Consider the following 25,108-nt stretch of genomic DNA (forward strand, 5'->3'; position numbering starts at 1 on the left):
TCAGAGCTGTAGCTGCTGGCCTATGCCACAGCCACAGCAACTCGGGATCCGAACCACATCCGCGATTTACACCACAGTTCACGGCAACGCTGGATCCCTAACCCACTGAAGCGAGGCCAGGGATGGAACCTGCATCCTCATGGATGCTAGTCAGATTCGTTTCCACTGAGCCATGATGAGTACTCCACAAGAGTTCTTTTTAAGGGCAATTAATATGTGTGGAATGACTGGATGATGAATGGATAGTTGGGTGGATGGATGGCTGGATGAGTGGAGGCAATGTGAGTCTCAGCTCTACACTTCAGCCAGGCTGATGGAAGTCTTCAAGCCAGATTCCTGGTTCTAATCCAGGATGTAGTTTAAAGACCATCAGAATGCCACTGCGCTGCCATCTAGTGGTAGCTCAACCCACACGAAGGAAAAGTCCATGCAGAAAAGCTTGAATTCAAAATGGCAATGAATATTATAATTCTTTTTTTCTGGTTGCAGCTGCTTATAATTGCCTCTGCCTCTTTTCATCTGGCTATCTTTTAACATTTAACCTTGACTGTTTAACACATGTACAAAAAACATTAGCAGCGTTATATCAATAGGTACTATCAGCTCAGGCACCATAGTGGGATAGGTCCTCCTTGATATGATAAATGCCAAAGATCTGTTTGTATTTTGAGACAGTCAAAATGGGCCCATGATTTTTTTTAAAAAAACATTATAATCACCTGCTTTCAAAGAAAAACATGATAATTTTAATGCTTTTGTACTTCAGTTTCATTTTGATGGTTCTCTTTATTTATTTTTATTTTTTTAGGGCTGCACCCACGGCATGTGGAAGTTCCCAGGCTAGGGATCGAATTGGACCTACAACTGAGGCCTACACCACAGCCACAGCAACACAGGATCTGAGCCTCATCTGCGACCTCCACCATGGCTTACCACAATGCTGGATCCTTAACCCACTGAGTGAGGCTAGGGATTGAACCCACATCCTTGTAGATCCTATTTGGGTTTGTTAACCACCGAGCCACAAGGGGTACTCCTAGAATAATATTTAATCAAACATCCTGTTTAAATATCCAATGCAGCCAAGTTGACACATGAAATTAAACAGGCCATGTGCCTTGGCGAAGGCCTATTTTTATACTCTGTGCTGTGCTCTCAATGGACTCCTTTAATCTGTAGATTTATGTGCTTCAGTTCTGAGAAATTTTATTGAATCTTTTCTGTGAATATTTTCTTACACACTTTTTTTTTTTTTTTTTTTGCCCATGCCTGCTGCTTGTGGAAGTTCCCAGACCAGGGATTGAAGCCATGCAGCACAGCAGCCCCAAGCTACTGTAGTGACAATGCTGGATCCTTAACCCACTGCACCACAAAGCAAATCCCTTATACACATTCTTTGCTCTGTATTTCTGTTTATCCTATTATTAGGATTTTAGACCTTTTACTTGGGCCTCCAACATTCAATCTGCTTTTCTTATTTTTCATCTACTTTTACCTTGTTTTCTGGAAAATGTCTGTAATTTTTTCTTTCAGACGTTTTCTCAAGTGTTAATTTTTGTTATCATATTTTTAGTTTCAAGAGATTTTTCCTTTCCTTTGAGAGAACGTTCTCTTTTAAAACAGTGTCCTATTCTTCTGTGTAGCAATACCTTTTCTTATCTCTCTCAAGATATTGATGGGATCATTTCTTTTTTAATTATAGTTGATTTACAATGTTCTGTCAATTTCTGCTGTACAGCAAAGTAACCTAGTTATACATATATATGCATTCTTTTTCTCACATTATCCTCCATCATGTTCCATCACAAGTAATTGGATATAGTTCCCTGTGCTATACAGCACAGAATTTCTTTTAAAAAGTGTTCTTTTCTCTTTCAAGGTTTATTGCCTCAAAGTTGCTTTTTTCTGTTTATTTCTTTCGTTTCTATCTTTCTCATTGGAGGCTTCCCTTAGATGTCTGGTGATTCTTGGCTGTTTTCATATCTTTCATATCTTAAAAAGCTGCTTGCATGCTCTGAGCAGGAAGCAGAAAGGTGGCACGTGTTGAATGTTACCTTTACACAGAGAGATCTGGCCAGATTTCGTAGTTAGGAACCTTCCCTATCAGTATGTTTAGATCTGTTGTATTAGGCTGGTCAAATTCCTCAAAGGAAACTTCCCCTCTCTTTTCTTAAGGACAGGACTTCTGGTTTGCTGATTAGGAGATGAGGCCAAGGTGTCTTGGGATGCAGACGTAGAGGTTTCCTTAATCTCTGTCATCAGTACTATACATTCTGCTTTCAGTCATGCCTGGTGTCCTCTGATTTAATCTCTCCTGAGGGCAAACCTCCCCAGTCTCACCAGGTCTTACCTGGCCTCACCAGTGGTGCAGCTGCAGAGCAGGGAGGAGACCTGGGCTCCAATTACTTAACAGACTCCCAAACTGATGATCCCTTTTTCAGCCCCTCTCCACCCCACTCCCCTGCTTCCACACGCTGCCACTACCTGAGCCCCTTGGAGACTGTAGTGTAAACTGGTCTGGATGTCAGCTTTCCCTGCTGCTGACTTAAGGTTCTGTTTTGGGGTGGTTTTATAAGCCATTTATTATCTCATCTGTTTTCTAGCTTCAGAATCTAGCTTTCAGTGCCTCCTCTTCCTTTTCTCTCCATCCTTGTGGGTTTGTGCCTTTATGACAATCACCTCACTGTTGTTTTAGTGGGTTGTGAGAAGAAGCAGAAGCAGGTACCCACTATCTTCACCTGAAAGGCTTCCTAAGGAATCTTTAAAAATCACTTGTTTATGAAGTTCCCGATTCATTTCAAAATTCTCTAAATTTTTTTAAAGTACAGAAGTCGTTTGTTTTTTTTTTTAGTCGAACATAATTAACTTTGTGTATATGATTCTTTCATTGTTTCCAAGATTAAGAAGTATTTTTCCCATAGTGAGAGTAGGTAAATATCTAGTTGGATCTGCCTAAAGTAAAATGGCCACATAGCCATGTGGGTTTTTCTTTTTTCTTCTTCTTCTTTTTTTTTTTTTTTTTTTTTGCACCAGCTCCCCATCTTCTATTAGTGATAATATCCTAGCCCTCTTTTCTAGAGTGTCTCCAGTGCCTTTTGGAATCCCAGCGATGGCATCTGCTCAGCCAAGGCCTTCCTTTTCTTTGCATGGCAGCTCTGCATGCCTCAGGCCTTTCCTGATCCCACCCATCTCATCAAAACCTACATGTCCAGGATCTTATTTCATTATCCTCTGCTCTTTTTTAGCTAACAAAAGGTACCACAAGCTATTTCTGAGGAACTTTATGTTCATGACTGGTTTAATCTTTACAACAACCTTGTGTGATTGAATTATTAGTCCCATTTTACAGATGAATAAATTGAGGCTGAGAGGTTAAACTATTCTTGTTCAAGATCACAAGACTAGCAAGTCCAAGATGGTCTTCAGCCTAACAGCTCTGAGCTACTACATACAGTCTCCCTCTACTAGAAAATATTTACTTTGCTAGCTCACACAATAAGACATTGAAAACTTTTAATGGTTATTTTTCAAAACAATGCTTTAAACTGAATAGTGAAAAATTCAAATACAACAAACGTTTTAAGCAGCAGGGCCTTTCACTGCCATTTAGGGTTACCTTCTTCCAGCCTGCCCTACAGAATGCAGCGTTGATTTGGCATTTTTAACACTGCAGTTAAAGATTAGAAAAATAAAGCCATCTATGACCATGAAAAGCTCTGTGGAAGCTACGTTATAAACTATAGCTGAGAAAGACTAGTTTTTTCAGCAGTGTATTTAGATATGTTGGCATGTTATTAGACACATACTTGAGCCCATTCTGCATTTCACCCCTGTGTTTTTCAATTCAAAGAAGGATTTTTATTCTTCATGGAAACAAATGATAACAATATCATAAGCTATCTTCTCTAGATTATTTCCATCTAAGGTTATATAAACACAGAGTATTTATGATTTAATACACATTTTTTATCCTTACTGGGCTAAGTTGGTTTCCAAGAAAGAATAACAGAGGATTCCAGATCTTCTCCAGAGATTCAGTATTATCTCTCCTCCAACCCAGAACACTCAGCTCTTCACATCTGACACCAAGTTGATCAGATCCCCTACTTTCTCTCACGTACTTATTAGACTATCATGTGCATTGAATGTGACATCAAAATGAATAAGACAATGAGGCTTTCTTCAATGAGATCATGGTCTGGAAAAGAGAGACACAAAACTATAACATAATTACAGGGAGTATCCATCATGGCACAGCGGAAACGAATCCAACTAGGAACCACGAGGTTGTGGGTTTGATCCCTAGCCTTGCTCAGAGGGTTAAGGATCTGGCATTGCTGTGAACTGTGGTTGCAGACGCGGCTTGGATCTGCTGTTGCTGTGACTGTAGTGTAAGCTGGCAGCTGTAGCTCCAATTTGACCTCTAGCCTGGGAACCTCCATATGCTACGAGTACAGCCCTAAAAAGCAAAAAACAAAAACAAAAACAAAAACAAAACAAAACAAAAAAACCCCAAACTATAATTTCAATGAAAATACATTAAAAAATTCATTCCTAGAGAGAGAATATGGATTTTTTTCTTTTATACTTGCAGACAAACAATGGAGGTTTCAGACTCCTCTGTCACTCCCTCCCAACCCCAAAACACAACCACTGAATCTTCTCACATCTCTGCCTTCTCCTTTCCAGTAAATGTCATTTAGGTAGTTTTTCAGGCCCCAAACTTCTGCTGTCAATGTCCATGCTTGTCCCTTCCTCTTTGCTCCCAATCCAATCTATCAGTGGGTACCACTGGTTCAAACTGCAAAACACATTCAGCAGTCAACCAGTCCCCATTTGATGGCTACCCTGCAGATCCAGGAGCCATCATTTCTCACTTGGACAGCTGCAGTACTTCCCCAATGGATTCTGTTTCCACTTCTTCCATTTTTGCTCCATGACAACCTATTCTTCACAGAGCAGTCAGAGAACATTTTTTAAAGTGCACACCAGGTTGTTACAGCCATAGTGGTGTAAGATGGGGGTTGATCGCCCCCCATCACTAGATAACTGGACAAACTATATCAGACAACTGTTTTCAGACATTAGACACCTGGCAGCACAGGACTATTATTTCTGAGACAAAGGAAACAATAAGGTGAGCCCTATGGTTGTCCTGGTTACCAGAGGCAGTTTCCAGGCCTCAAGCAGACAGCACAAATCCAAACAGATCCTGGAGGTCTTACTGAAGTGAAGAGACAGAGATCAGAGTTTGGTGAGGCCAAGGCAGCTAGAATTTGTGGAGCACCGTTTTTTAAAAAGACTTTACTTTCCACATGAAAACACCTTGGTTCCCAGGTCACAAATCAACTGACTGTTTAAGTGTGAGTCTATTTCTCAGCTTTCAACTTCAGTTCCCTTTATCTATTTATCAATCACTACATCCTTATCATGCTGTCTTAATTTCACTCTCTCTAAACAGTCTTGTGATAAGATAGTGTATGTCTTTGAGCTTCGTTCTTTTTCAAGTTTGTTTTGGCTATTCTAGGTCTCTCACATTTCATAAAATTTTTAGTGTCAGTTTATCAATATCTAGAAAAAATCTATTAAGATTTTAGTTGGAATTGTGTAGAACTTACAGATCTTTTATAAGATTATTAGTGAATACTGTGTCTTTTAATCCATGATTATGATGTAACTCCATTTATTGTTTTCTTTACTATCTCAACTGTGTTTTGTATTTTTCAGTGTAGAAGTCTTACACAAATTTTGTAAATCTATTCATAAATTGTTTATATTTTTGATGCTATTGTAAATGGTATTAAAGTTTTTATTTTCCAATTATGACAATAAACAGAAATATAATTGATTTTTGTATATTGACCTAATATTCTATGACTAAAATTCAGGTTTTAGACCTACTAGTTTTTCTGTACATTCATTTTGGTATTTCTTTATAAATGATCATATCATCTGTGAATAATGACAATTTTACTTATTCCTTTATATTCTTTAGTTTCATTGTGGTCAGGGCCCATACTTTGTAAATATCAATATTTTTGAAATTTCATGAAACTTGTTTTATGGCTTAGCAGGTGGCCATGTTGGTGGATGTTCCGGAAACACTCTAAAGATGTTTTCTCGTTGTCTCTGGCATTCATTTCTTCTCACAAAATATCATTTCCCTGATGAAATGCCATCATATATCACTGTTCCTCCATATGTAATGTTTTTCACTGATGGCTTTCAAGAGTCTCTTTATTTCAATAGTCTCTTTTTGATAGTTGAACTATGAAGTGTGTAGTTGTGATTTTCTTGTATTTATCTTGCTTGGAATTTGTTGACCTGCTTGGATATGTAAGTAGATTATTTCCATGAAATTTTTTTCTTTCATCTGTTTTTTTCTTCAGCTCTTTTTGGATCTTATTTGTTTTCTCTTTTCATTCAAAATGTGTAGAGATTTGGTTTAGTGTATTCACTAAACTTAGTGAAAAAGAAAATTAAAAGCAGGAGACTTCTATTACTTTTTGTCTGCCCTGTATTCCTTCCTTTTTGGAATTGCCATTTTCCAACTCCATGTGACTTTTTAAAAATAAATTCATATATATTTGTACACCCATGTTCACAGCAGCATTATTCACTATAGCATAAAGGTGGAAGCAACCCAAGTGTCCATCAGCAAATGAATGGATAAGCACAATGTAGTATATGCACACGATAGAATACCATTCATCCCTAAAAAAGGAAGGAAACTCTGAACATGCTAGATCATGGGTTCTTGAGGACAACATGCCAAGCAAAATAAACTAGTCACACACACACACTACTGTGTGATTCCACTTATATGAGGGACCTAGAGTCATCAAATTCATAAAGACAGAAAGAATGGTGGCTGCCAGCAGGGAGAAGGAGATTTTTTCATGAGGATAGAGTTCCAGTTTCACAAGATGAAAAGAGTTTTGAAGATGGATAGTGATGATGGGTATGAAACAATGTAAATGTACTTAATGCCACTGAATGGTATGCCTAAAAATGGTTAACATGGAAAATATTATGTGTAATTTGTCAATAAAAATTTTTGATTTAAAAAAAGCCTAACAGTTGTCCAGCCGTCTTGATAGTCATTTTCAAGCTACTAGGATCATAGGTCAATTTGATGCTGAAGACTATTAGAGTCTCTAACAGGGCATAGCACTGTCGACATACAGACACAGAGCTGAGACAGCTCAAACTCGGACCTCATTGAATCCTCACAGAGACCAGGCACGGAGAGCAAAAAGAAGTGACTGGTCCGAGAACGCACAGCCTCTAAGGAAAAGAGCAAGACCAAGGATGAGAATCCAGTCCTGGAACCAGAGCAATATCTCTGGAAGGTCAGGCCTGGATAAGAGCCATCTCTGTGTCACCATTCGTTGGCAAGAGGCCTGCACATAGTAGGTGCCCAACAAAAATGTGTTGAATAAATGAAATGTGCTGAACTAGGTATTATATTTCCTCCTGAGCGGTTCAAGATTAACGAAGGAGTGTGGTGGTTTTGTGAAGTATCACCTTGGCTGCGGTGGAGGGGCTCCATGTCCCATAATTCACATCCTGAAGGTTTCCAGTTAGAAAAGACCACAGAGGCATGTCATAAGACATTTGGAGGATGGAGGCGAAACAGAAGCCACTTTTGTGCTTTCTTGCGCAGTCTGGGCAGGCTCACCCACGCTATCTGCTGGCTCACTCGATTGACGCGGGGCGAGGCAGGGGCTGGGCTTGCAAACGCTCGCCTTTCCCTGCAGCTCCGTCAGCCTCCTGACGCCTGAGTGGATGTGAGTTTAGCTTCCACAGAAAGATCACTGGCTTTCTCAGGAAGGACACTCTGAGATAGCATAACTTTCAAGAAGCTTTCTCCAGGGAGGAGACCTTCCTTCCACTGGGCTTTCATAGTATTTGCTTCTATATCAGTATCTACATTCTTCCTTGTATCCAAGCTATTTGTTTTAATGACTAAAGTACGAGTTCCTGAAGGAAAAGGCCTCCCCACATGATTCTGAGAAGGCTATAATCACTTACGACTTTCTCTTTACTGCTATTGGGAAGTACCAGACCCAAGTTGACCAATCAGAATATTTCCTCCCTCTGGCCACCGCGATTGGCTCCAGTGATAAGTTCGGGATCAAAGTCAGCCAATCGGAATTTTCTGGAGGTCAGTGTGCCAAGGGAGGGAAAGAGATTTGTTCTTTTTTCAATTGCCATTACTTTTAACATTCAAATTAATCCTACAATATATATTTTTTTCTTTTTTTGCCTCTGCGTGAAAATGAAGTCAATACAATAAAGTAAGATTCAGACTTGGAGAGAGCCCACTGAAGACACGGTATTTGGATCCAGCAGTGCCTGGAGCCAGCCCATCCTCTGAGACGCTGGGTTATCTGGCAACGAAGTCTAACCCATGTCGCTTTCGGTAAAGTTTCTATTCCTTGCTGATGGAGTCCTGGTTAATATAGTTAAATAAACAGAACATGTATTTATTTGGTACTACAATAGTATTTGTGTCAATAGGCCTTAAAAAGCAACCTCTAAAATGCTAATCCTTTCAGGAAGCTGCTTTGATGTTGAAGAAATTGTACCCTTTCCTTCTAATATATTCTATACAAATCCAAACTCAAACTGCTATTTTTTTTTCCTGCAAAGCATTAACGATACCTTTTCTATCCATGTTCTTAATTTATACTGTATACCCTTCCTGGGCAATCTTATACACTCTCATTGTTTTTCAACCACCTCTATGCTGATGAAAGTAAATTCACATGGCTTGCTTAATCCTCTCCTCAAAGCTTCAAGAATCAGATATCCAGTTGCACTTTACTATTTCCCAAGCACTTCAAAGTTAACCTGTCAAAAGTGAATGAATCATCTTCCCCACTAACCATGCTCTTTTTATTTTAACTTAAAAATATTAATTGATGAACACACAATCTACCCGACCTCTAAAGGAAGGTGACATCCTTGACTCTTTGCCTTTCACCTTCTATGTACAATCAAGCCATCAAGGCAAACTATTGATTTTTGTCTTCCAATTTATTAAATGCATGTTCTCCTCTCACTACTACCATAATCTATTACAATAACATACAATTTTAGTCTCAACCTGCTCGCATCAACTTCCCCCAAGAACAGCCACAGCTCTGTCTGAATCACAGGGGTGTCTCTAGGGTGGCTTACCATTACATAGAAAGTGCAAACAGTTGAACTTGGGGCACAGTTGGAGCAGCTGAACTTGCTCCATTGTGATATTATGACTTGAATCACAATATCATGCTGTTACTTGATTTTCCTACCTTGACTCATACTACTATCTCTTTCGACAGCAATGCTCTTCCCACCCTTGTCATTTGTGACTGCTCCACTTTTCTTGGGTATCAGCTCAGAAAGTAGTTACTTCATGGTGCCACTCCTGAGTTTCTAGAACCAGATTAGAAATTATGGTCTATTTACCACTATTGTCATAACTACCACAGTGACCTTTTTCACTGGCTTCCCTCATTTGTTTTTGTGCTGCATTCAATGTATTGCAGGTGGGGTAAATTAATGAAAATATTAGTCAAGGTTACATATACTCCTAATAAACACTAGATGTCACCCTTTTGTTTTGTTTGAACACATGAACAGCTACTGATTCAGTCTCTAAACTCGTTTTGTTGTTGTCGTTGTTGTTTAAACGTCCGCACCCTTGGCATATGGAAATTCCTCATGCCAAGGATTGAATCTGAGCCACAGCTGTGGGCCATAGCTGAACCTGTGGCAACGCAGGATCCTTTTAACCAACTGCCCAACTCTCAACATTATGAGTTAGCATCACCAGCCCAACTCATATTTGCTGACTATCAGAAATACATGGATTTCAAAAAGCATGTAATTAATTGCATTCCTTTGAAAAATCATGGAACTTCAGAAAAGATTGAACAAATTACCTTAAATTTTCTTCTAATCTTTTTGTTTTGTAGATGATAATTTTATTTTTTATTGAAGTATAGCTAATTTATAACATTATATTAGTTTCAGGTTACAACATAGTGATTGATATCTTTATAAATTATACTCAATTTAATGTTATTATAAAATATTGGTTATATTCCCTATGCTGTACATTACACCTTGTATCTTATTTATTTTATACCTAGTAGTTTTTACCACTTGATCCCCTTCACCTATCCTGGCCCCTTTCCTCTCCCCACTGGTAACCACTAATTTGTTTTCTGAATCTGTAAGTCTGTTTCTGTTTGTTTTTTAGATTCCACATGTAAATGAAAACATACAGTATTCATTTTTGTCTGACTTACTTAACTAAGTTTAATACCCTCCAGTCTACCTATGTTGTTGCTAATGACAAATTTTCATTCTTTTTTTATGACTAATGATTCCATTGTATATATATACCACATCTAGTTTATCCATTTCCTTGTTGATGGATACTTACTTAGGTTGCTTCCATATCTTAGCTATTGTAAATAGTGCTTCTATAAAAAGTGGGGTGCTTGTATCTTTCTTAATTAGTGTTTTCCTTTTCTTCAGATAAATACCCAGGAGTGGAATTGCTGTATAGTATGGTAGTTCTAATTTTAATTTTTTGAGGAAGCTTCATATTTTTTTTCTTTTTTTAAAGGACTTTTTAAATAGTTATTTCCCCAATACATTTTTTTCTACTGTACAGCATGTGACCAAGTTACACATACATACACACATTCTATTTTCACACATTATCATGCTCCATCATAAGTGACTAGACATAGTTCCCAGTGCTACACAGCAGGATCTCATTGCTAATCCATTCCAAAGGCAATTGTTTGTATCTATTATCCCCGAGCTCCCCAACCACCCCACTCCCTCCCCATCCCCCTTGGCAATCACAAGTCTATTCTCCAAGTCCATGATTTTCTTTTCTGTGGAAAGGCTCACTTCTTCCATATATTAGATTCCAGATATAAGTGATTTCATATGGTCTTTGTCTCTCTTTCTGACTTACTTTACTCAGTACAAGAGTCTCTAGTTCCATCCATGTTACTGCAAATAGCATTATTTCATTCTTTTTTATGGCTGCGTAGTATTACATTGTATATATATACCACATCGTCCTAATCCAATCATCTGTTAATGGACATTTAGGTTGTTTCCATGTCTTGGCTATTGTGAATAGAGATGCAATGAACATAAGGATGCATGTGTCTTTTTCAAGGCAAGTTTTGTCTGGATAGATACCCAAGAGTGGAATCTCTGGGTCATATGGTAGTTCTATGTATAGATTTCTAAGGTATTTCCATACTGTTCTCCATAGTGGTTGTACCAGCTTACATTCCCACCAACAGTGCAGGAGGGATCCCTTTTCTCCACACCCCCTCTCCAGCATTTGTTACTTGTGGACTCATTAATGGTGGCCATTCTGACTGGTGTGAGGTAGTATCTCATGGTAGTTTTGTTTTGCATTTCTCTAATAATCAGTGATGTTGAGCATTTTTTCATGTACTTGTTGGCCATCTGTACATCTTCCTTGGAAAAATGTCTGTTCAGGTCTTTTGCCCATTTTTCTATTGGGCTGTTGGCTTTTTTTGCTGTTGAGCTGTATAAGTTGCTTTTTACCATAGTAGCTATACCACTTTACCTTCTCACAAACAGTGTACTAGGGTTCCCTTTTCTCCACATCCTCACCAGCATTTATTATTTCTTGTCTTTTTAACAATTGCAACTCTGACAGCTATGAAGTGGTATCTCATGTATTTTGTTTTGTTTTTTCTCTTTTTAGGGTTGCACCTGTGGTATGTGAAAAGGTCACGGTCAGAGTGTCAGCTGCTGACAGCCACAGCAACGCCAGATCTGAGCCACATCTGTGACCTACACTGAAGCTTGCAGCAACGCTGGATCCTTAACCCAATGAGCAAGGCCAGGGACTGAACCTGCATCCTCATGGATACTAGTTGGATTCTTAACCCACTGAGCCACAACAGGAACTCCTTAAGATAATTTTTAATTTAATTGACATACAGCTGTGTCAATTTAAGGGAACTCCTCATGTGGTTTTGATTTGCATTTCCCTGATGATTACTGATGTTGAACATCTTTTCATGTGCCTACTGGCTATCTCTAAGTCTTTTTTGGAAAAATGTCTCTTCAGGTCTTCTGTCCGTTTTTTGTGTGTCTGTGTGGCCACGCCAATGGCATGTGGAAATTCCCAGGCCAGGGATCCCACCCCTGCTACAGCAGTCACAATTCCAAATCTTTAACCATTGGACCACCAGTAAACTCCTTTTGCCCAGTTTTTTTTTTTTTTTATATTGAGTTGTATGAATTCCTTATATATTTTGGATAGTAACACTTTATCAGACATAAAATTTGCAAATATCTTCTCAGTAGGTTTTTTCGTTTTGTTGATGATTTATCTCACTTGGCAAAAGCTTTTAAGTTTAGTTAGGTATCATTTGTTTATTTTTGCTTTGTTTCCCTTGCCTGAGGAGACAGATCCAAAGAAATACTGCTAAGACTTATGTTGAAGAGTGTTCTGCTTCTGTTTTTTTTTTTTTTCTAGGAGTTTTATGGTTTCTGGCCTTACATTTAGGTCTTTATCCATCTTGAATTTAGTTGTGAGAAAATGTTCTAATTTCCTTCTTTCACATGTAGCTGTCCAGTTTTCCCAACACTACTTATTGAAGAGAGTGGATATTTTTACTTCCATTGTCATAGATTAATTGACCATATTGCATTGGTTTATTTCTGGGCTCTCTATTCCGTTCCATTGATATATGTGTCTATTTTTGTGCCAGTATCATACTGTCTTGATTACTGTTGATTTGCAGTATTGTCTGAATTCAGGGAGCATGATACTTTCAGCTTTGTTATTTTTTTCTCAAGATTGCTTTGGTTATTTGTGGTCTTTTGTGGTTCCATACACATGTTAGGATTATTATAGTTCTGTGAAAAATGTCAGGGGTATTTTAATGCCATGGGTATTAAAGCTATAGATTGCTTTGTGTTGTATGGACATTTTAACATATAAAATATTTTTTTAACAATATAAAATCTTTTAATCCATGAACAAAGGATATCATTTATTTGTATCATCAATTTTCTTCGCCAATGTCTTAAATTTTTCCGAGTAAAAGTTTTTCACCCCGTTGGTGAAATTTATTCCTAGGCATTCTATTCTTTTTGACGTGATTGTAAATGGGATTGTTTTCTTGCTTTCTCTTTCTGACAGTTCACTATTAGTGTATAGAAAAGCAATAGATTTCTGTATATTAATCTTGTATCCTGTGATTTACTGAATTCATTTATTTTTATTTTTATTTTTGTCTTTTCGAGGGCCGCACCCACAGCACATGGAGGTTCCAGGCTAGGGGTCTAATCTGAGCTGTAGCCGCCAGCCTACACCAGAGCCACAGCAATTTGGGATCCAAGCTGTGTTTGTGACCTACACCACAGCTCAGGGCAATGCCTGATCCTTAATCTACTGAGCGAGGACAGGGATTGAACCCGCAACCTCATGGTTCCTAGTCAGATTCTTTTCTGCTGTGCCACGACAGGAACTCCTGGGGTGTGATTTTAAAAGGTATTTTTTATATTCCTTTTTTGATATTTCCTTGTTAGTATATAGAAATGCGACAGATTTCTGAATGTTAATCTTGTGTCCTGTTACTTTGCTGAATTTGCTGATCAATTCAAGTAGTTTTTGTTTGGAGTCTTTAAGGTTTTCTATATATAGTATCATGTTGTCTGCATATAGTGATGATTTTACCTCTTCTCATCCAGTTTGGATACCTTTTGTTTGTTTTGTTTGTCTGATTGTGTCTAGGACTTTCAATACATTGTTGAATAAAAGTGGTGAGAGTAGGCATCCTTGTCTTGTTCAAGATTTTAGTGGGGGAGTTCCTGTCATGGCACAGCAGAAATGAATCCCACTAGTATCCATGAGGATGCGGGTTCAGTCCCCAGCCTTGCTCAGTGCGTCAGCGATCTAGCATTGCCATGAGCTGTGGTATAGGTTGCAGATATGGCTCAGATCCTGTGTTTCTGTGGCTGTAGTGTAGGCCAGCAGGTGCAGCTGCAGCTGCAATTCAACCCCTAGCCCAGGAACTTTCGTATGCCGTGAGTGCAGCCCTGAAAAGAAAAAAGAAAGAAAGATAGAAAAGATTTTAGTGGGAAGGCATTCAGCTGTTTTTTATTTTTATTTTTATTTTTTGCTTTTTAGGGCCACACCCATGGCATATGGAGGTTTCCTGGCTAGGGGTCTAATCGGAGCTATAGCTGCCAGCCTATGCCACAGCCACAGCAACGTGGGATCCAAGTCATGTCTGTGACCTACACCACAGCTCACAGCCACGCCAGGTCCTTAACCCACTGAGCGAGGCCAGGGATCCAACTGCAACCTCATGGTTCCCAGTCAGATTCGTTTCCTCTGCATCATGACGGGAACTCTGGCATTCAGCTTTTTTCCTTTGAGTATTATATTGGTTGTGGGTTTGTCATAAAAAGCTTTTATGATGTTAACATGTATTCCTGCTATACCCACTTTGGTAAGAGTTTTATCATGAATGGATGTTAGATTTTGTCAAATGCTTTTTCTGCATCTATTGAGATGATCATGTGGTTTGGGACTTTTCTTACTGTGGTATATGACATTGATTTGTGTATATTGACCTCCATCCTTGTGAACTTGAGATGAATTCCACTTGGTCGTGGTGTATGATCTTTTTTACGTGTCCTTGGATTCAGCTGGCTAAGATTTTGTTGAGAATTTTTGTGTCTATATTCATCAAAGATACCAGCTTGTAATTTTCTTTTTTGATAGTATCTTCGTCTGGTTTTGGTATTAGGGTGATGGTGGCTTCATAGAATGTCTTTGGGAGTGTTCCTTCTTCAGTCTTTTGGAAAAGTTTAAGGATCATTTAATTTTTTTAAAGTATTTAAAAATATTTCCTATTTACAGAAAGACTCAAATTATATTCATTTTATTTTTCTTCTTAAACATAATAATCTCCCAGTTTACCAACTTTGTAAATGGTTCTGCTCTCATTTAATTATTACGTTGTTTGAGATTTTTCTTGTTTTCTGAGGTAAGTTTGTATCACTATAAACTTCCCTCTTAGAGCTGCTATTGCTGTATCCCAAAGATTTTGGATAGTCATGTTTCCATTTTCATTTGTCTCTAGGTATTTTTTAATTTCCTCTTTAATTTCCTTAGTATTCCATTGTTTATTTAGTAACATATTGTTTAGCCTCCACGTGTTTGTGTTTTTTGCATGTTTTCCCCCTTGTAGTTGATTTCTAGTCTCACAGTGTTGCAGCTGAAAAAATGCCTGACATGATTTTGGTTTTCTTAAATTTACTGAGGCTTATTTAGTGGCCCAGCATGTGATCTATCCTGGAGAATGTTCCATGTGTACTTGAAAAGAATGTGTATTCTGCTGCTTTTGGATGGAATGTGCTCTATATATCAAGTCCATTTGGTCTAATGTATTATTTAAGGTCTGTGTTTCCTTACTCATTTTTCTGACTAGATGATCTGTCCATTGATGTAAGTGGGATATTAAAGTCCCCTAATGTTATGTGTTACTATTGACCTTTCCTTTTATGTCTGTTAATATTTGTCTTATATATTTAGGTGCTCCTATGTTGGGTGCATGTTCATTTATAATTGCTGTCTCTTCTTTTTTTTTTTTTTTAATTTTTTTTTTTTTTTTTTTTTTTTTTTTTTTTGCTATTTCTTGGGCCACTCCTGGGGCATATGGAGGTTCCCAGGCTAGGGGTCCAATCGGAGCTGCAGCCACCGGCCTACACCAGAGCCACAGCAACGCGGGATCCGAGCCACGTCTGCGACCTACACCACAGCTCACGGCAACGCCGGATCGTTAACCCACTGAGCATGGTCAGGGACCGAACCCGCAACCTCATGGTTCCTAGTCGGATTCGTTAACCACTGCGCCACGACGGGAAATCCTGTCTCTTCTTCTTGAATTGATCCTTTGATCATTAGGTAGTGCCCTACTTTGTCTCTTGCAATAGTCTTTATTTTAATATCTATTTTGTCTGATATAAGTATTGCTACTCTGGCTTTTGTTTCATTTCCATTTGCATAGAATATCTTTTTCCATCCCCTCATTTTCCATCTGTATGTGTCACTAGATCTGAAGTGAGTCCCTTGTAGATAGCATGTATATGGATCTTGTTTTTTTATCCATTCAGCAACTCTGCCTTTTGGTTGGAGCATTTAGTCCATTTGCATTTAAAATAATCACTGATGTGTATGTTCTTATTGCCATTTTGTTAAAAGTTTTGGATTTGTTTTTCTAGGTCTTTCTCCTACCCCCTTCTTCTTTTGTTCTCTTCTAGTGTGATTTGCTGACTATCTTTAGTGTTATGTTTGATCCTGCCCTTTCTTTTTTTTCTGTGTATATCTATTATAGAGTTTGTTTGCAGTTACTTCTCACCTAAAAATTTGTGGTCATTCTTTCTTTTTTTTTCTGTCTTTTTTTTTTTTTCCAGAGCCACACTGGTGGCATATGGAGGTTTCCAGGCTAGGGGGCGAGTTGGAGCTGTAGTTGCTGGCCTATGCCGCCAGATCCCAGCCGCATCTGCAGCTACATCACAGCTCATGGCAATGCTGGATCCTTCCACTGAGCAAGCCAGGCATTGAACCTACATCCTCATGGATACTAGTCAGATTCATTTCCACTGGACCACAATGGGAACTCCAAAATTTGTGGTCGTTCTTGATTTTTCCTTTTCTCTCTTCTTTTATATGGAAATAATTAACAAAGACTATTGGTTCTGCCTCCAAAATATATCTCTGATTTATCTACTATTTATCTCCTCTGTCACCACCCTGGGCACTGATCACACAGCCTTCTTGCTGATCTCCCTGCCCTAGTCACTAGGCACCCTCAACTCTGGGGAAAAAAAGACCAGGTCCATTCTAAATAATTCTAATAGTTCCCTTAAGGAACAACTCATGTAGAAACTTCTTGTAAATTTGAAATAATCTCAGTTAACATCCTGTAAAGAACTATGAAGCACTTTAGGTGACTAATCCTGGGAACATCACAGTTCCATCTCAGGGCTTCAAGAAAAGAGATTTTGATATTGCTATCTTTCTGTCAGAGTGGATGTTACTGACAATGTTCTTTTCTTTATTGTATTTTAAATAATCTGAACTGCCAAAATGGGGTTATATATATTAATGAAAGAATCTTGAAAGTACTTCTTTTATGGCAATAATGCTTTTTGTTATACAGAATGCAGCTTCTATAAATAATTGAAAATTTCATCTGTTTATTTTAATCAAACAGTTCAGCCTCTTTGAAATTCATTTTGTTGGAGAACATATATTTGACGAGCCTCCAGTTCCAAGCTGATTTTTAGTGACTGAGTTAGAAACAGAGTAACATTTACTCCTTTCCTACTTTATAAGGTAATTTCTCCTGTAAGACCCCTAACATAGTAACACATAGGAGGGGTTAATCTGTTAAATTTTCCTGACATTTATTATTAGCTTCATTTAGGAGATCAAACTTGAGCCTGAAACTAAACATCATTTGTACTTTGTTGCCCAGCCTCAGTTGCTGCCCAACTGAGAATCATATTTAAATGAATTGGAATGAAGTGTTCTTGTCATCTTTAATTTTCCTTTGTCTCTTAGGGTCTTCTGAGTCTGGTTATATATTGCCATGTGCTTTGACTCAGTGTCTTCTTTCATTCTCAGTTTACCACAGAGAAGGAACATTAAACACATACAAACTATCTGAAAATAAGATATAAGCACCACTTTTAATGCATAGTGTTTTGTTCCCAAATTAAAATTGTTTTCTAATATTTGTGTAAAGCTGTATAGACATATAGCTTTTTTTAAAAAAAGTTATTAGTTTATTTAAATCATGTAAACAGTATGTGGAGTTCCCGTCGTGGCTCAGTGGTTAACAAATCCGACTAAGAACCATGAGGTTGCGGGTTTGATCCCTGGCCTTTCTCAGTGGGTTAAGGATCTGGCGTTGCCGTGAGCTGTGGTGTAGGTTGCAGACACGGCTCGGATCCTGAGTTGCTGTGGCCCTAGTGTAGGCCGGCTGCTACAGCTCTGATTAGACCCCTAGCCTGGGGACCTCCATATGCCTTGGGAGCGGCCCAAGAAATGGCAAAAAGAAAAAAAAAAAAAATCATGTAAACAGTATGCAATTTCCCTCTCTCTCTTTTTTTTTTTTTGGTCTTTTTGTCCTTTTAGGGCCACATCCACAACATATGGAGGTTCCCAGGCTAAGGGCCAAATCAGAATTGTAGCCACGGGCCTACGCCAGAGCCACAGCAAAGTGGGATCCGAGCCATGTCTGTGACTTACACCACAGCTCACAGCAATACCGGATCCTTAACCCACTGAGCAAGGCCAGAGATCGAACCCTCATCCTCATAGATGGGTTCGTTAACTGCTGAGCCATGATAGGAACTCCCTAGATATATAGCTTTTATTCTTAATCCATACTCCAAAAATATTTTTTCCAATATTAGATAAAGGAGATAGGAAAAACTGTCCAGATTATGGTAGCCCATGTTATATACAGAGTCTTATCTTTGATACATCTTCCTTCTCTTAATATGTTTTTAATACTATTGGTTACCATTTTTTGAACATATTCTATGTGTCATTTGCTAAACTGGGCACCTTCTGTGTTTTCTCATTTAACTTATTCAGTCTTCACATCAACCCTATGAGGTTTTACTATTCTCCTTTACATTTGAGGAGACAGAAGTTAATGATGTTAAATAATTGCCCAGAGTCACACAGCCAGTATGTATGTAGCAGCACAAGGACTCAAGCACAATTCTTCCTGAACCCAAAGTATGTTTGCTTGTTTTTAACCACCCTGTATGTCCTTTTATGCCTTTTCCCTCAAAGTATTGTCAAGTAGATAATCATGTGAATAACTTACAATCTTCAAGTGTTTGGGAGATTTTGAATCTTTGGCAACTTCTGTCACTTTCAATGAGCTAGTCTAAAATATAATGAAACACGGAAGACTTATCTGAGTCAAGTGGACAGTTTTAGAAAGCACTTACCAAATTGTCTTTTAAAATACAAAAAAAGGGAGTTCCCGTCATGGCTCAGTGGAAAGGAATCTGACTAGCATCCAAGCGGACACAGGTTTGATCCCTGGCCTTGCTCAATGGGTTAAAGATCTGGCTTTGCCGTGAGCTGTGGCATAGGTTGCAGAGGTGGCTCAGATCTGGCATTGCTGTGGCTGTGGTGCAGGCCAGCAGCTACACCTCCGATTTGACCTCTAGCCTGGAAACCTCCATATGCCACAGGTATGGCCCTAAAAAGACAAGAAAAATAAATAAATAAAATAAATTACACAAAAACCCCAACCAAATGTCAAACAAACAAACAAAAACCAAGACATACAATGCATTTCTCAAATTTAACCTGAGAGATTAAGTACCTTTTTGAGTACTAAAAAAAGTCCTTCCCCATTTTCTACAGTTTGTGCCCATGATAATTGACATAAAAGCTGGAATCTGGTAGATCACTCAATTTTTACTGTGAGGTCAGGAAGAATCCTGTAGATGTCTTAGAGCCTCACAATGCTCCAGAGCTATTAGTCCTCTGATCAGACCACTAGGGAAAACTATGAAAGTTTAGATTGATAGATACACTGAAGGAGCAGCATCTCAAGACTCCAATATACTTAATGAGAAAGGACAGATGATCACAAGTGAAGTCAGTGGACCATGTGTAAGGGACCAAAGAGGTGCTAAACTGAGGTGATATCCAAGTCAATTTATGGCTGTAGCTATCATCTTTTTTTTTTTTTAAAAAAGTATAGAAACATAATGTAACTAGCAAGAGTTAATTCATTTATTTTATTTGCAGAATGTCACTCTTTAATTTCTATTATTCTCTAGAGGTTTGCTTTACTTATTTTATAAATGTTGGATATTAGATGAAAATTTTACTGAAGACTGAAATATTGTCCATTTAAACTGTGACCAGAATTATAGACACATATAACCTACTTTTTATCCCTTATATTACCTCCAGGGAAAATGTTAAAATCAAATTTAAATTTTAACACCAAATATATCTTTTCTTCCCCACTATATTAGCTGTGATATTCAGTCATAACTAAAACAACAACAACAACCCTGGAAACTAGATTCCACAGAACTTAAAGGGAAATTCATTTTGTACTGAATATAAGACAAGTTAAATTTGGAATTTTAAATTATGCATTCTAAGGCAATAATAAGAACTTTTAATAACTATTTGGTGTTTCTAGTGAAACAAATTAAAAATACTCAATAACCATCTCAGTAAGAAGGAGAAACAAACTATGTAAACCTATAGGCCTTTAAGAAGTTAGAAGATTTTAGAGGGGAAAATATATAGGCTTAAAAATAATAGTTGGAACATTACTGAAGCTATTGAATGAGGATTTTAGGTTTCCTTTCTCCCCTGACCAAGCAAAGCAGTGCTATTAAGGGAAGTAACACCTATTTAAAGGATGTTAAGAAAGTAAAATTTTGTTTTGTTTCACACCGCTAGCCTAACATTGCAGCATGAAGTTGGTCAGATGACACCTTTTGTAATTACGGTGGCAGATGCTGGTCTGTATAGAGTCCCAAGAAAATTCCAGGCTCTGGGCTTACAATCTTGGTTTCTCTTTGATATGGAGGGCTAGAGAATCCTCCCTGCCTGTCCCCAAACCCTTCATCTCACCATTCCTCTTCCAAAAGGCAGGTTCAGCAAAAACTCAAACTTTTCTTTCTTCTTTCCTTTAACCAACCTTATTTCTTCCAATTTCCTGTTTCTTAATTTGTAATCTATGTTTTATTTTACCATTTTAGTCTCCTTTACCTATGTTCTCTTTTATCCTTCTATTGTCCAATAATTTTAACCCAAGATTTAATTGATTAGTGGTTATAGGATGGGTTTTGCATTTAAAAGAGGATGTCATTTCTCATGCATATTACCTGTAAAAATCATGTGACAGCTATACTATTGGAGCCTATTGAACTTTACAGCTTAGTTTCAATCACTAACCACTGTTAAACCTTAAACACAGCATTTAGCTATGTGTTAAAAGCTAATTTACTTTTTTTTTTTTTTTAAGGGCCGCACCCACAACATATGGAAGTTCCCCGGCTAGGGCTTTTATCAGATCTACAGCTGCTGGCCTATACCACAGTCACAACAACGTGGGATCCAAGCTGTGTCTTCCACAGCTTATGGCAATGCTGGATCCCCAACCCACTGAGCGAGGGGATCTAACCTGTATCCTCATGGATACTAGTTGGATTTGTTTCCACTGCGCCACAATGGGGAACTCCCGTAATGTGCTTTTTTAAATGCCTTCATATATTGGTTTCCCAATGTATATGACCTTTTTTAATGTTAACGTAGATTGAAGAAAATTTGTTGTTGTCACTGTTTTATTTGAAAATAGTATCGTGCAATGATAGGAGCTCTGAACACTGAGAGAAGGTACACCACAGTAATACTAAACAACAACAGCAGCAGCAGCAACAACAAGGGAAACAAGCCTGAGTACTTAAAGCTACCTGAAATAGCTTTGATTTGTGGAGACTGAGTATACACTCATTTGATTTGAATTTGCAAATGAATCATACTTTGAATCTGGCCCCAGCCTTATAACCCATTCTGCCTTATCTTTGCACAGAGCTCAAGGATTCTGGAAACAACAGCAGTGTGAAAACCAAGACTAGCACAATGACTGACAGTTTCTAGGGTTCCTTATGCTGCTAGGACGTTCCATTCAGACATGAAGATCCTTTAGGGAAATGAGTATGCTTATCATGATCTCTCCTTTTCTAGAAACTGCAGGTTGTCGATTAAATTCTGACACATAGAATCATTTCATGATTTCTGAGGGTAATATGTCCTCATTAATGTGCCCTAGAGTCATTCTTCCATTCATTCTACAGATATGTGTCTGATACAGGCACACATGATACAGATGTGACCAAATCTCTGATTTTACAAAAGGATGCATGGCTCATCCTCACCCTCTTAGAGCGAACCTACTCATTCTTTGCTGGAGAATCTTGTCAGAGCCATCTTGATATACGCTTGCAAATGTACTGTCACAATTTTGAATTATTTGAGCCCATTCAGTTTGTTTCTAATCCTGCTTCCACAAAACAAAGTTATTTGGATGGTTCATTGTTTTCTTCAAAGATCTCACCTTAGAATTAATAATAATAGTAATAAGGGCTGATAATTAATTAGCACTTACTATATTCCAGGTATCATGCTAAAAAAATCACACATATATTTTCTTGTTTAATCCTTAGACCAGTCTATGAGGCATATACTGTTACTATTACCCTTCATTTTACAAAAAGGGAAACTTAGCCTTGGAAGGAATGTAAAACTTTGCCAAGATTGTGCCTAGTAAGTGGTCGAAAATTGAATTTGGATCTTTCTGATTTCAAAGTTCCAATTTTTTTCCTTTTTTTCCTATTCCCCTCTGTACTTAATTTAAAATTAGCATAGATATTTTTTTTCTGTCATGTGAATCATTAACAGAACTGTTTAATCTTATATTTTAAAATATACTCTTCAGGGCTATCATTTTCATTTCTAGCCCTCTCCCAGGCCAATTTAACCAAATTTATTGATTTTTTTTTTCTTTTTAGGGCTGCACCTATGGCATATGGAAGTTCCTAGGCTAGGGATTGAATCAGAGCTGCAGTTGCTGGTCTGTGCCAGCCACAGCACCTCAGGATCCAGTCACATATGAAACTTACACCACAGCTTATAGCAACAGATACTTAACCCACTGAGAGAGGTCAGGGATCAAACCCATATCCTTATGGACTATGTCAGGTTCTTAACCGCTGAGTCACAGTGGGAACTCCTGATTGGTTTTAATAAACACCTTCCATTGTTCACCCACTTAATTAATGTGTGGCAAGTGGACTGTGCTGTCTTCTGGTCACCACCCTTCATATTATTATCTGGCTTCTAGCTTCCAGCTTCCGGTAAAATACAACTTGATGCTTTTTTGTTCCTTCTTTCCTTCCTCCCTCCCTCTCTTTTTCCTTCCTTCCTTTCTTTTTTACTTTTGAATGTGGAAATTTCCCACCCATGGATTGAACCCAGGTCAGGGCAGTGACCTGAGCCACATTAGTGGCAACACCAGATCCTTAACCCACTGAGCCACCAGGTAATTCCAATATATTTTTCTCTTGAGGTGAGTGATGATCTCATCCAAATTGAACTTTTGATTCTAGGTTTTCTCTAATTAATAAGGCAGTTCTCAGCAAATTGGCATCTGACTTGTTAATGACTTACTTGTACAACTGTATCCATTTTACCATTCAATACTTCCAGGTTCTCCCACACATGACATCCTGACTTTTCCCATGGTGACAGCCATCAAAGCTCATGTTCAGCTTGTGTCAGATTTCCTGAGGAGGGAGTGGGGACAGGGATTCTGACAACATCTGAAGAGAATAGAAATAAAAGAGTGTTTGCTTCTGTAATGTTGAGTAAACATTAAAGTTAAATTACTGTTACTATTTATAACTAGGTCATTCTGACTTATGACTAAATTTGTTTTCTATTTCAAGTTCTTCACCACATGAATGCCTTTATTCTTTTTAGGGCCGCACCTGTGGCATATGGAGGTTCCCAGGCTAGGAGGGGTCTAATCAGAACTTTAGCTGCCAGCCTATGCCAGAGCCACAGCAATGCCAGATCCGAGCCGCGTCTGAGACCTATACTGCAGCTCACAGCAACACCGGATCCTTAACCCACTGAGCGAGACCAGGGATCAAACCCACAACCTAGTCAGATTCATTTCCGCTGTGCCACGACAGGAACTCCATGAATGCCTTTATTCTTGAAGTTCATTGGGCTCTAATAGCACAGGAAACAAGAAGAGAATGTCTAATTTCATTAAGATCTTTTATAGTGCATTAATCAGCTCTTTTCAAATCTGCCTGAATCAAAGCCTAAGGAGAATTCTTTTGGCAATACTATTTTACTTCAAGGAATGCTTGCCATGGCTTCCCAGGTTTACATAAGGAGAATAAAAGATGACTCTTCATTCCCCTAGATGCCACATTTTGCCCATGTTTCTCCCATAGTGAATCAAAAATAAATAAATATAATTTAACACCTCAGAAAGGTTTATCTCATTTGAAAGAACTTTTATAATGTTCTAAATGACAGAGGAGATGGGACATGTTTACAGACATTGGCTATTTTTGCCTGTCCAGAATCATTTTCGCTTCTTTGGGAAACATGTCTGAATTTTCCTTTGTAGTAATATTCCTGAACCTTTCTCAATGGGCGTGTTCTGTATCCACCTGAGACCCTGCATCCACATTTTCTCAGGTCAAGGCATGACCATGTGACCCAGACCTAATTAATCAAAGTTGCTGTGATTGGTTCAAGAGTGAGTATGTGACCCTCTCCAGGCCAGTGAGAGTCAGCCTTGGGTCTTTTCTGAAACAATGGAGAAAAAAAATGCATTCTTTCTGCTGAGTTTACTAGGTCCTTCAGATGTAACTTCAGAATTGCCCCTGGTCACCTTTGCTAATACTGCCTGAGCTCATTCTCTCAGAGGAAGGCAGGGCTAAGAGATGAAGACTGACTTGTGATGATGTTGTTTAAGCACCTAAGTTCAAATATGTTTATAAGTTTTTTAAGTCCTGCTCTACCCATAGGTTCTTTATTTATACTGAGTATTAAAAAAAAAAAATCCCTTTTCCATTTAAGCTAATTTGAATTGGGATTCTGTCACTTGCAACCAAGATAATTCTGACTAATCCAAAGACTAAAGGTAGAAGGAATCAGAAGTACATGATAGAGTTAATCTGTTCTCCAGGAAATGCTGGTCTGCTTAGAAAGGAGAGGCAGGAAGCACATGTAAAAATAAAGTGGATAATTAAATGTCAAATTATATGGTGCAGACTCTCAATGCTACACAACTTTAGCAAATACTTTCTCTGAAGTACCCGAGAGAGGAGGTAATGGAGAAGGTAGAAACTGAGCCAGCCTTAAAGGACAGAGAGGAACCTGAACAAGAGAAAAGGTCAAGGGAGGGAATTCCAGGTAGGAAAAGGCTAAAGGCAGAATACTGAA

The 25,108-nt window shown here is 38.3% G+C and overlaps 1 protein-coding gene across 1 annotated transcript in view; it reads right to left on the bottom strand.

Annotated features, from left to right (window-relative positions):
- The window catches only part of LOC102157456 (uncharacterized), a 64,431-nt gene that overhangs the window by 14,742 nt on the left and 24,581 nt on the right, over positions 1–25,108 (bottom strand). The window contains exon 5 of the mRNA XM_084965711.1: positions 23,312–23,463. Within this exon, the coding sequence (XP_084821837.1) occupies positions 23,409–23,463 (55 nt within the window). The 3' untranslated portion in view covers positions 23,312–23,408. The remainder of the gene's footprint in view (positions 1–23,311; positions 23,464–25,108) is intronic.

This window comes from Sus scrofa, chromosome 6, assembly GCF_054392235.1.
Source record: "Sus scrofa isolate SSC_HxYL_T2T_F1_AM1 chromosome 6, Sscrofa_HxYL_maternal_Yorkshire_Landrace_v2.0, whole genome shotgun sequence".
Taxonomy (NCBI): Eukaryota; Metazoa; Chordata; class Mammalia; order Artiodactyla; family Suidae; genus Sus; species Sus scrofa.